Raw genomic sequence first — 13042 nt, forward strand, 5'->3', positions numbered from 1 at the left:
CAATCTCAGGCTCTATTCTCAGACTTGTCGGTGGATCCCAGTCACCCTTACCCCGAAGTAAATCAGTATGCGTGACGCTCAGGAGGGTTAGCATTACAGAACGACTCGGCGTGCCAGTCACCTGACCGAGGAAGCTATTCGGGAATCAATCCAAGTACGTGTGCACATATCGAGTGACATGAAACCAAGTGTACCACACACGGGGACACTTTGGGGACTGAAACATTGGTAAGAAGGGGTTCTACTGGTAAAGATTTGACTATTTAAGACCAGAAAGCTGAATGAGGTAAAGCAATGATGTTGGGTGAGGGGTGCTGCATTTAAGAAATAATGAAATGACATGCTTTTGTAAACCTTCAATCATTTACAAGTGTATTTATTTTTCTCAAATCCACATGTTCAACATCCCTCAGTGTATGATTGTTCGTCTCACAATAACACTGCATTGTAGGGTTCCGTATCAGCTCGATCAGCAGTGCGGTTCAAAAGACGACAGTCAGTTGACACGTGGTTCAGTTTTGCAACGCTCGCTCTCCCCTCAGTCCCCGATTAGTTCCCAAAACTGGGCAATTTGTGTGAGGGCAAACAATGAGCACTGATTGCTCCCTTTGAGACTCTTACATAACGTTATTACAACAATTATGTCTCAGAGAAGACAACGTTCCACACTAAATTAAGCACACACACACACAAAAGACACTTTAAATGAAGAGATATCAGACGTTATCTGAACACTAACAGGATTTATGTTATTTATAATGACAGTAATTCTCATTCATTTAAGTGTGAATGTCATTAAAAATATGATGTATTTTCATACGTGCCCACTTTGGGCTGATATTGCTCTACGACGCCGCGCAAACTGGTGACATTTCACCTTCGGGGGCATCTCGTTACTGAGCAGCAGAGGAAAAAGACCAATAACGTGAGTCATCCGGGTAAAGTAACAGAATTAATAAGCAGATTAGTTGTGACAGGATTTTAAAAAATATCCTAAAATAACAGCACAGCACTGAAAACGCTGCTTTTTCGTCAACAAGCACCTCCCACAAAACAACCTCATATTTGGTGTTGTTTTAGAGTTGCACGTCTTGAAGATATGGTGCAACAAATGTCTGTGTTTCTGTCCCGACGAGTTAGTCCTTCATCATGACAACAGTGAGGAAGATGAGTGCAAATCCAGATGTAATCACCGCCGGTTAATGTTCCTCATTACCGCTATGTTACGGAAATAGGCCACTGCTCATTTTCTGACCTCAGGGAGCTCAAAATCATCCACACCAGCAGACAGACCTGTCACAACGGAAATGACTTTGTATTAATCGTAGTTGATCGTGAAGCATCGTGCAGTGAAATGACAAATCTGCCTCATTGTAAACATATTCAAAGTTCTTAAAAGAGACATTTCTTTCCATAATATGTTGCCAAGAGACGATGAACACTGCAATAAAAACAGAGAGCTAAAAATAAATCCAGATGTCACAGCGAAGCCGTTGCTTATGTAAGATCTGCGAGAATGAAATAGCAGAGATCAGTGCTAGAGGGTGCGAGGGCCGTGTTGCGTTAATGAGAACGATGACTCAGTCAAACTAACTCATCGTTACTTACCTCCACGTTCAGATCAACTGCACGGCTCCACTTGAAACAAGCGGCGCTATAGTTCGATAGCGCATTAGATGCTGAGAGCCCTCCTCCAGATCTATAACATACTCTCTGATAGAAGAGACAGCGTGGAGATAAGATCAGTCGTTTTCAGAATAAATGCAGAAAAAACGTAACGGCACCGAACGTGAGAGGGGGACACCGCCACCTAGCGGGGAGTTGAAATAAAACGTACCTCTGATCGTCTGTTTCAGGCTCAACCAAGATGTTTTCCTGTCTCTCCTTCACTCGTAGAAACACGAAGGAGTCCAGGCCGGGCTCAGGGACTAGGATTACATCAGAGCACAGGGACTTAGCGGGACGGGCAGTGGAAATGTCAGAGCAAATGCCATCACCTGTAGTCCAGGCACAAATAATTCTCGTAAATGTCAGTAAAGATAAAAGATAACACGAGCAGGATTTTACCTGCTTTGAGCATATCCACTGTCTGCAGGTTGGGGGGCATGCGCTTCAGTGCTACAGCCTTCAGGTAGGTTTCTGTGTTGGCGTAGTACCTGTGTACCAGATGTGTTTTTAAACCCCCCCAGTGTCACAAAAACAGCAGAACAAACAAACAGCTGTGTGACCTCACTCTACGATACTCACTCTTTGGCAAAAGCGAACTCCTCGGGTGAAAGCAGGGACGGATCTCCCTCCCCCCGAGACTTTTCTCTCTCCAGGACATGCGGGAAAAACTTTTCAATCTACACAAAGATCGGGCAAATCTGTCAACAGGCAGCGAGTGAAACGAGAGCTTTATGTCAAACACAGTTATATATGTTGACGTTACCGACCTTCTGCAGACGAGAGCGCAGGTAGCTGCTGAGCACAAAGCGGATCCGGTCTATTTCCATGCGATGGATGCTGGCCTTCGCGTCGCCTTTCTTCACCCGCTGCAAGTTGGCTTCCTGTCGCAGGAAAAGATCAGAGGACACTGTCAGAGATTTCCTTTATTCAGGGTGACTGACAACAAGAAAGCCAAAGATTTGGAATATGAAAATAATATGATTACTATAATCCAGTCATTCATAGATCCATACAACAACTTCAAATATGTGTTCGTCACTCAGTGAGGTGAAGCAAACCAAGTAATACAGATTACTTCCTGTTTCCTAACATTTATGACGTAAACAATTGACAGAACACCAGAGGTGGAATGTAACTAAGTACAAATACAATACTTATTATGCATATGAAATGAGTACATGAGTATATGAAATGCATTCCAGAGGCAATTGTTGTGCTTTTTGCATTGTATTACTTCTTTATTTGGGGTAAAGAGAACATGAACACCATAACAATGGTTGCCTACAGCACCACACTGTATGTGCTGTGTAGTGACATTTAGAAATGTAACGCTAGTCAGACAAAACAACCCACAGAGATGGAGGTATTCCCCGTTTACCATGTGACTCAGCTGCTCCATCACACACTCCACCACCTCCGATTTGTTCTCCAGCAGCTCCGGTGAGAACTTCTCATTCAGCCAGGCCTGCGAGGGGACACACAGAGAGAGAGAGAGAGCACAGCTGTGAGGATCCACGGCTGACCTGTCTAATATGAGACGCCATGACACGTTGTTAACGGCGTTAACGTCAGTCTCACTTCTTCCAGCTTGGCTATCAGCTCCGCCGGGGTCATAACATCCTCCTGAGTGTCATCCTGGTTGACGTCGCCGCCGCCATCAGACAAAGCGTCCGACATTGTTCTCCTTTTACGAATAAACAGACAAAATGAAGAGCGTCACCGAAACGTTAACTTTGTGTTGAACTTTCTAAATGTTGAGCGATTCAAACGGCAGTTTAGGAAAGTCTCCCGAACACCAGCAACACAGCAGCGTAAATTCACATGTAGGAGCTCCTTGTTTATTCGCGCCAATAGAGCTATTCTCGCGAGATCTGAGATAACTATATTATGCCCTACACAGGATCTGTAAGGCAAGATTCCTCACATGCTGTGTGGCGTGTGTACCGTCGATTAGCGTTTAAAACAAACTATGGACGGGCTATACATTCAAATACATTACCTTATAGACAGTTAGGCTAGAGTTTCTAACATGGTCATTGGTGTCAGCCTCTGTAGGAACGGAATTTAAACAGCCTAAAAGTAGCGCTTCCTGAGAGTCCAAACTCAGGGAGTTGTGGACTACGGGTGCCTATACAAAGAGTATGTATTGTATGTACTGTGCCCTATACACTCTTTTTTTAAAATATAATGATGTTACAACAAATTACGTTGTCACGGAATTTGTATTTGAATGAGAAATATGTACAGCTGATGAACACACACACACACACACACACACACACACGAAGACACAGTCAAAACAGGGAAACCGATTTCCCACAGAGATTGCCAAAGTCAACATGTCTGCTCTGCACAATCTCTCGTCTCTTTCACCCTTGTGCATCTGTATGTGAATGTAACAGAGATGCATCATCTGCTTGGTTTGTTCCAGCTGTCTTGTTTTAAACCACGTTGTGGCCTGCAGCAGAATTTCATTTGCCTGATTTCCTCTTTCCTCCTCATTGCTCTTGCCTCATAATTCATCGTTATTTTCATCAGTAATGATCTTGCGGTCACTTTAGTGACGTTCATTATTGCATTCTCACTCGGTAGCTTCCTCTGGGCTTATCTGTTCTTCGTCAGACCTGCAGGGTTTAAGTCAGGTTGCACCACAATCTGGAGAGCTACTGTCATTTCATAACAGCAGATAAACAGACATTATTGCCACAGCTACCACGTCCATGCCCAGAAGAAAGGTTTTCAAAAACATCATGAATGCTGTGCTGCAATGTTTTTAGGATGGCTCAGATTTTTGGCTGCATGACTAATCGCTTACTTCAGAAAAAGGTCCGTTTTCTTCTGCTTGAATAGCTGTGCACAGTGAAAAAACATGAAAACACAGGCTTGTTCTGTCTATTTTGTCATAACATTGTGACTCATGTACTTCATTTTCTTATTCTCTGATGACCTGCTCATATACATGGAGCCCATTTGTTCCTGCATGATGAAAAAACATATAAAACCATTCCTATAATACTGATGATGTCAATCACTCGTAAATCTGGGGACAAATTCAATGTTCAAATGGTCGACAAACAGATTTAAAAATCACGAACACTTAAAGACAACGTTTCTATTCAAAATGTTTAGGGCTGTATGATGAAATATATTATGATATGGTATGAAGAAACATTTCTATAATAAAAACAAAGGACCAAAGGTTTTTCATACATTTCTAATGTTTATTTTTGTCATTTTTCTGTGATAATTTCCTTACTCTCTGTTTAAATACATTCGCATGAAATGTTTGGAAAACATCTAAACATTGATGGTACATACAGCATTTTTTTTATTTTTTTTAAATGACTTATTAGTCCCACAGTGGGGAAATCTCTGCATTTGACCCATCCCTAGTAGGGAGCAGTGGGCTGCCGCCGACCTTCTCCGTCGGCGGACGACCCTCTCAGTGAGCCACAGTCGCCCCATGAAGTAGCATGATGTTCAACAGACTTCACATTACAGTACAACAAGAAGGTTCTTTGCTTTCAACACAAAGTATTGGAATTGTGCAAGTGTGAACAAATGTGCAACAACTGTGGTTTAGTTTAGTTTAACTGGTTATGTTCAGGCCAGCTATTGAGAATGTGGCATAATCACAAAAATATATCATTGAACAAGCACCGTGCCTTATTGTTTTGCATTTAATCATACTATGGCAATATCAAATAATACATACATTTAATACGTACATTTTGCACAGTTCTGCTAAGAGATAGAAAATGATTCATCCGTTTGACGCACGATTTAACCTGTTTCACTGTGATCCTATAGATACTGTATCTCTAGCCATCACTGACTGCTGTGACTTCATTTCCCTTCAGTGTAGTTTGGTTTGGCCACAGAAGGTCAACACAGTCACACAGTTAATGATCTTACAGTAACTAGATTACTACTGGGGGATGGCTGTGTGTGAAGCCACATCACATAAATATTTCTGTGTTGCATATTTAAGCCATATGCAAAACACAAGTAGGGCTTCACCAAAATGACTATGAGCAATAGAGAAGGAGGCCAACAAGCTCAAATTAGGCTGCCTTCTACAGTCTAAAAACAAAACAAACTGCGCTTATGTATTATTATTATTATTATTGAAGTCTAGAGTTGAAATACAAAGAATCACAGCTTGTGAGGGTAAATGGGATGCATGGCAGGTAGGGCATATCCAGTTTGGGGATTTAACAGAGGAATGGAGTAGGGATATGGGTAAACAGCAGAGCCTATGAGAGCAGGGTGAACTGGACTCATCGGGACGTGTCGGTATATTAGCTGAGATTGAGGTAGTCTCACTCTGTGGGGGTGAAAAGCAGGGTGTAATAGAGGCTGGTGTCGGGAGTCTCTCCCTGATTTGTCGTAGCTCGACAGGACGCACGACGCCGGCAGACCGGCGGTGGAATGGGCCAGACTCTGCTGAGTGGGGGGAACTTTCTGTTGCATTGTCCTGGATTTCTCCCTCTTCTCTGTCTGATAGAGCCACGGAGCCATGTTGTTCAGCTTCTTCGCACAAGTCGGAGACTCGTCCTGCTGCATGTACCTGCCGTGCTGGATTTTATAAGCTGGCCGAATAGGAGCGGGCCGCAGAAGCTGCACAGATTTTGGAATAACTTTGGTGAAGCTAGAGGTAGATCTTGGAGCCCAATCGAATCTCACCGTGGAAGAGGAGAATGACTGGAAAGGTTGGCTGGAATATTTGCCACTCCCTTTGTGGATAGGCTTCCAGTCAGAGTCTTTATTCTGGACCTTAATGGAGTCTGCTGATAGGGAGCTGATGTCTTTATTCTGTCCTGCAGGGTCTTTGGATATCTGACTACAGCTCACAGACTTCCTTTCCTCACTACAGCTGGGTGTATTTTTCACAGAGCTGGTACAGTTTTGGGAAACTTCAGAGCCCGATGCGGGATTATCTTCATTTCCTTCTGCGCCGTCCTCAGATGAAACAGAGTAAGGGGAAGGGCTGCGTGAAGAGGAAGGGGATAAAGGCAGCGGGGAGCTGTCGGAGGAGTCACAGTTCCGGCTGGAAGAAGCCCGGGCCGGAGACTGGGAGCACTGAATGACGGAGGGCCTTTCTTTATCCTCAGTGTGAGGATCCAGTGGCAAGTTAAGGCTCGCCTGAGCCATCCGCTTCTTTTTCTCCAGAGGAGAGATGACCTCTCCGGCAGCATGAGCAGTCCACTTGCTGGATGTGGGGACCGGGACAAGGTGGGCATAGACAGAAGTGCAAAGACCGGCGGTGGCTCTGTTTGGCAGAGAGACGTCTGGGCGGTGTCTATCAGAGGTGGGGGCCCAGAGAGCGGGGTGAGGATGCATCCCTGCTTCGCTTTGGCAGGCAGCCTCTGGACTTCTCTGGGTGAGTATCTATAAAATACAGGGGATGTTTTAGGACACTTTATGAGCGAATACAGATTTCTCACCTTTTGAGACCTTTTCCTAAATAAAGCATCTTACCTCTATCTCTGAGTCCACCTCTCTGTCCGACTGAGTCGTTTTCCTCTTCCTCTCAGGCTTGGTGACCTTGCCGTCCAAATTTCTCTTATATGGCTTCCGCGGTTTGCTTGGAGGCAGAGGTCTGTCCTCCTCTCCTTTTATTTGTCTTTCAAAGGGCAGCACCAGCCTAAACAGAACACATCTCTGATTATGAATCCGTTGATACAGTGCGTGATTTGACAGGTAAGTTCCGAAACAAACTGATGCTCACTTCTCATAGTGTCTGCGAGTGCAAGTGGCAGCGCTGGTGCTACCTGGGCTTCCTCCCAGCTCATCATACACTTTCTTCCAAAGACGCCGTGCTGTCACCTGTTGGATAACACAGTGTGAGAAAATGTGCATATGTAGCAACACACACCTGTAATGGTTACAATAACCTTTCATTTAAATGTGAGAGAAGTAGGAGTCTCAGTGGCTCATCACTCCAGGTACCCTACAAACTGAAAGGCTGCCTGATTTGTGACTGCCACCCGAGGGAACAAATCATAATTACATTACACATAGATACATTGCCTTATTCTTTTTTTGTGCCGTTTTATACAGTAAGTGTGGGTATAGGAAGTTCTTCCATTTGGAAGAAACTGTGGTGATCAGATATTGTTTGAAGCTTAAACTTATCTTATACCTATTTGTATTACTCTTAATTTAAATGTTTCAATTATTTTATTTAAATGTGTTTACATGTATGTTGTGCACAGGGGGGTGTTTTGGCCGAAGGTCTTCTCTCTCCTTGAGTAGATGACAAGTCTGCTGGTTTTCACACTTTCATTTTTCAAGGTAAGTAGGCGGTTTATGTTGTGTTTACACCTTGCGACACAGAGGCAGCAGTGATGGTGGTGGTGAGGGTCAACCCCGCTTAGAGCCCCAGCCTCGCTTTAGTGCGATTTCGACATGAGCTGCACGCTCAGATCTTGTCCCACGGTGTCAACATCAAAGACAACAGAGCAACGAGAGCTCGACAGCTAAATATCCTCCAGCGTGGTAAAAACCACCATGTTACTGCACCTGACTTATAGCACACTTTCCACTTAGAAACCTGTAAACACACCGGTCAAAGGACTATGAACTATAGTCAAATTAAGAACTTGTACTCACTGAATCATAGCCCCCAAGTTTCTCAACAGCTTTGAAGATCCTCCAAAGATTAACTGGGGAAAAAGACACACATAAGAACTTAATTTGTATTCAAAGGCCACGTGAATAATGTGTTCATTCAACATCAAGCACTGTGCTAATGAACATCAACTCACTCTGTTTGAAGCCCAGATGTGGGATCCTTTCTATAGGAGTACCTCTGTCCTTCATAAAAGAGTGCAGACTTGATACAAATGCCTTCTCCTCCATTAGCACTAGCTTGGGCCTCGCTTCTTCTTCACATTCAGTCATAGAGTCATAGAGGATCTCAATGACAGAGGGAGAAGCCTAGTGTGGTGAAAAACAGGTGCATTAGAGAAGACATGTCAAATGTTTTGCATGGAAATCAAGTTGCTCAATATGACATGATCCTCTGCACTGATATAGAAACCAGTTTGACAGAGATGGGAAAGAAGACACACAGAGTCATCTCATGGGATGACAAATGTTAAAATCAGAGAATAGGGCTCTACCGCTACTTTCAATAGATAACCGCTACACATCCTGTCTGGAGAGAAAGCAGCAGACTTGTGGGGTTTTTGGTCTAGAGTTGTCAGTCACCGGTATCACAAACGTCACTTTGAAAAACAAGCATAAAGCTAAAAGAATGTTTTATATATTAAAGTGTTTTAAACAAACTTTGAATAAAGTTGCTGCTTTGCGTTTCTCAGTAATAACTGTCTGCATGTTTGCTTTATTTCTGCGGAACTAGTTTGATTAACGGGGAGGGTTTTAAGATACCAAGAAATTAGAAGTATCAAGTGTTACAACTACCCAGAACTTCAGTGTAAGAAATTGACAATGTCACTATTTGTGGTTTGCAAGAAAGGAGAAATGAAACAGTGAAGACAAGCAGAAGCAAAATCAGCAGTTAGAAAGGTTTCAAGACGAGAAGTATAAAACACTAAAGTATTAAGAAGAGAAACTGTTGATGAAGATGACCCAGTGTCTGAATATTTAACACAATGATGTTGTTGTTGTACAGCTTTAAAAGTTTGCTTTTAAGTTATCTCCTTAAAAAAACTCAACCGTATTGTCTTTTGATGGGTGTATACAGTGTGTGGTATAGATAAATGGTAGTTGTCAGTTTTTTTACTGCAACAATATTATTCCCACAGCACAAATACTCACTTCTGTTATTTCATGCCGATATTTAAATGTGAAATCTCACATTGCGCGTTTGATCGATCAATTTCAGTAGATTGGAAGTCAAAAGAGGCCACAATGGACAGTGTCAGTATCTTACTTTGAATCAGCACACGGAGAAGCGGCTTTATTTCTGTAGCAGTCATTGTTCAACAAATCAGCTTGACGTGGTTTCATATTGAATAAAGTTCCTCTATGTGGTTCCTGGTTCCGAGAAGTAGGCCTCCAGAGTGAGTAATAGTGAAGGTGCAGGCCTCTAACCAAGATTACCCGGACTGAGTCACAGTTCAGCGGCTCCACAATGCTGTTCCCAGCCAACAGCTCTGACTTTCCACTTCTATATCACCAGCTTTTCCCACTGCACATATTATGTTTCTACTCAAAATGTCTCAAAATCATATTTGATACATTTTAATTGTCTTGATTGGCTGATAAACATGGAACAAAATTATATTTGCACCCGCAACTAAAATAATGAGAAGAGCGTACGTTAAAATTGTTACATTTTTGCTGGGGGGGATCCTGCATAAAATTCCCCGGTATTCAGTCGCTGTTTCAGATCTGATTCACAAAACTTGGAGGTTCATGCATCCACGGTTGCCAACAGGAAACGTCTGCACTCTAAGCCACACCCTGTAGACCCCTTGCTGCAGATCTCAATCTATACACCAGAGTGCGAATATCATTGAGGAACATTCAGTTGATTTCCACTAGATACATTTATTTGGAAAACTGCGTGGGTGATGTTGATGTCAATGTGTCGACGTGTGATTCTCACAATGATTGTCAGTGGCGTGCTGTATTGATGCTATCGGCAGGCCACAAAAACCACCAGGCTTTCAACTAACACCAGCCTTGGAAATGTGATGAGCTAATTTGTGTTTCTCATATTGTACCTCTCATTTCACTTACCAGAATACTGGCTTGTGAAGACCTCCGGCAGTTTCTGTATGTGCAATGAAAATATTGTGGTGTGTCTCATGGGGCGAGATGTGCGTGCGTTTCGTGGCCCTCTCAGGATACAAAGCAGAATCACATATTCCTTGTTACTCATTTCACAATAAGCCATCAAGATGAGACAACTGTACTCACACAATCAGCACTTGAAAAAAATTGGCCACTATCTAAAATTCACAAAAAAAAAAAAAAGGAAATGAAAACACAGCTCACTGAGCAGTCATGTCTGTAGTCACTGATTAACTGTAACGGATGGAAATTGCCCAGACTGCTGCCAGAAGGCCAACTGACATTTAATCAGCAGTGACTGAGGTTAGTACCTGGTTCTCTGTCCCCGGCTCTTCGTCGCTGGCTGCTGTTTGTTGTGATGTCTCACTCTGGTCCTCTTGCGCTTCATGAGACACACAGCAGGGACAAGGCATTTAGCATTTAACTCCAAAAGACCATCATGAATTTGATTTCAAAGAACCACAGTCAAGGAAGCAAGCGCTTAAAAGAAATATTGGTAAACGTTCCACGTTGGAGAAACATTAGCAGGTTAAAAAAGTATTAAAGCAGAACGTCATCACTGCTGGGAATGTAGTCGTTTTATGTAATCTATGTAATGGTCAGATGATTGATCAGCATAAAAACTAGAAATCTGTAGAACATATTGTCAACTGAGTCTGATATAAAACCACAGTTTGCAAAACCACTTCCTGCTCACGAACATAACCACTTGTATGCTGCACTGTATGATATTGTAATACATAAACAATAATTGGCAACGGTGAGATAATCTAAATGAATACACTGCAGCATACGTAAAACATAATGATTCCTTGTATTTTGTTAAGTGCACATAATAGTACTATTGGTACTGAAATATGAGATATTGAGAAACACTGTGCATTTGATTGTCATGCGTCAAGCTTCTCTCAATATTCGGACCGTATTAATGCATTTTATGAGGGAAAGTGAAATTAAAGACCACAAGCAATGAAATGTGATTCTTCACAAACTGTCAGCTCCAACGCTCTTGTAGCCCTCCACCCACAGTGATATTGTGTGCAAAACCAATATGCTTCTCTTTTGAGATCACTTATTTCCTGTGCTGTGGCTTGAACCTTTAATTCTGCTTTCAGTAGCCTCTAGCTATACTCCATTTCCTGTGTTGAGCAAATGTTTTTGTTATACTGTATCATTTGTCCGGGGCTGTTCATTTTCATGGTTTTGTTTCTTTACCGATTAACAAATGCATTCGCTCCGGTGTTTTCACCAGATATTGATGTCAGTCAGAATATTGTGATAGATTAATTATAAATTCCTGAGGCATAATATGATATTCTAAATCAAATTAGTTGGTTTATTTCACAAATGAATGTATTCACATTACTTCTGAGAGACCTGGTACAGTTTTTCATATATTGTTCAAAGAAGGTAATTTAATGTTAGGAAGTGTAAATATTTATCAAGATCACTATCCAAAACTATACAGTATATAATTGCGAGCAGTAAATACATAAGGCAGTACAACAAACATAAAAGTCCTTCTTACCCATTTCCAGAAGTTGTCTTCTAGTCTCTGGCTTGACAGAGTTTTGTGACAGTAATTCACGCGGCGCCCTCTTCAACTTCACACCACAAAACAGGAAGGTGTCTCCACAAAACAGCTTCATTGGTTGTACTGTTTGCATTGCAGCAAATAAGTCTGGGAAACTGAGTTTTTTTCTGCGTCACTCAAGTCTCACAATGTCTGTTCTCTATTTCATCACCTGAATTTCAGACAAAAAACAACAACGTCTGTGTTCAATTATTTGTTCTTTGTGTCCAGTTTCAACAGAATCTGATGCTATGCTAAATAAGTAGTTTATTTCTTATTTTCAGATAAATAAATATGAGGAAATGAAGTTGTCGTCTTATGTTTCCAATGTTGTTAGCAGTACATTGAACTGTAATGTCATTACTGTTTTTTCATTACTATTTTACACATAATAAAATTATACCACAGATGAGACTAAAAATGTCTTTATAGACTTTATAGTAATTCAACAACGTTTATGACACAATGATTTTAGCCTGGTCACCTTCAGTGTGTAGACTGGACTCAAATCCACCAAAATAGCTGAATTTAGGGAAGTGAAAGAAACATTCAACTGATGCCCAAATGGAGGTTTAAAAGTGTGTAAATGTATAACATATTCCGGATGTATACACCATTAAAACAATGTATTTTAAGATTTTATTCTAAAAAAAAGGAAGCAAGGCTGTGCCACTTACTACCAATGCACGTCATTTTTGATGAAGCATCAAATATTTCTTGGAGCTGGCTAATTACTTATAAACTGTTTGTAACACAATGAACATGATACAGGGATTCCAAATCAAATGCTACAGTTTTGTTTTCATAAATAAATGTGTGTTGTTAGTTCAGCACGGAAATTAATATTGATTTTAGATGCACGTGTAATAATTGTGTGATAATGTGTGTAAAGGGAGAAACATTTCCTGTTAAAAACATCTTCTGAAGTGGTACAACACAAAGCATTGAATACATTGAGTAAGCATAGTTTGAAAACGTCTTGTTTCCTTACTTTATAATGAGTTTGTGATGTCACAGTGTCCTGGAGTCCCTGCA

At 41.7% G+C, this 13042-nt stretch overlaps 2 protein-coding genes across 2 annotated transcripts; both read right to left on the reverse strand.

Moving 5' to 3' along the window:
- Positions 1-373: 373 nt before the first annotated feature.
- gins4 (GINS complex subunit 4 (Sld5 homolog)) lies at positions 374-3462 on the reverse strand. The gene is made up of 8 exons (XM_079161710.1): positions 3247-3462; positions 3047-3133; positions 2436-2549; positions 2248-2345; positions 2068-2156; positions 1838-1928; positions 1609-1713; positions 374-1293 (listed from the first exon to the last, which is right to left on the reverse strand). Exons 1-7 carry the CDS (start codon positions 3343-3345, stop codon positions 1617-1619), a joined length of 675 nt encoding a protein of 224 aa, XP_079017836.1. The 5' UTR covers positions 3346-3462; the 3' UTR covers positions 374-1293; positions 1609-1616.
- A 1453-nt stretch (positions 3463-4915) lies between these two features.
- arid5a (AT-rich interactive domain 5A) lies at positions 4916-8542 on the reverse strand. Its single transcript, XM_079160569.1, has 5 exons — positions 8439-8542; positions 8284-8336; positions 7400-7497; positions 7150-7315; positions 4916-7059 (listed from the first exon to the last, which is right to left on the reverse strand). Exons 1-5 carry the CDS (start codon positions 8530-8532, stop codon positions 5824-5826), a joined length of 1647 nt encoding a protein of 548 aa, XP_079016695.1. The 5' UTR covers positions 8533-8542; the 3' UTR covers positions 4916-5823.
- Positions 8543-13042: the final 4500 nt, after the last annotated feature.

This window comes from Pholis gunnellus (assembly GCF_910591455.1).
Source record: "Pholis gunnellus genome assembly, chromosome: 6".
In the NCBI taxonomy this organism is placed as follows: domain Eukaryota; kingdom Metazoa; phylum Chordata; class Actinopteri; order Perciformes; family Pholidae; genus Pholis; species Pholis gunnellus.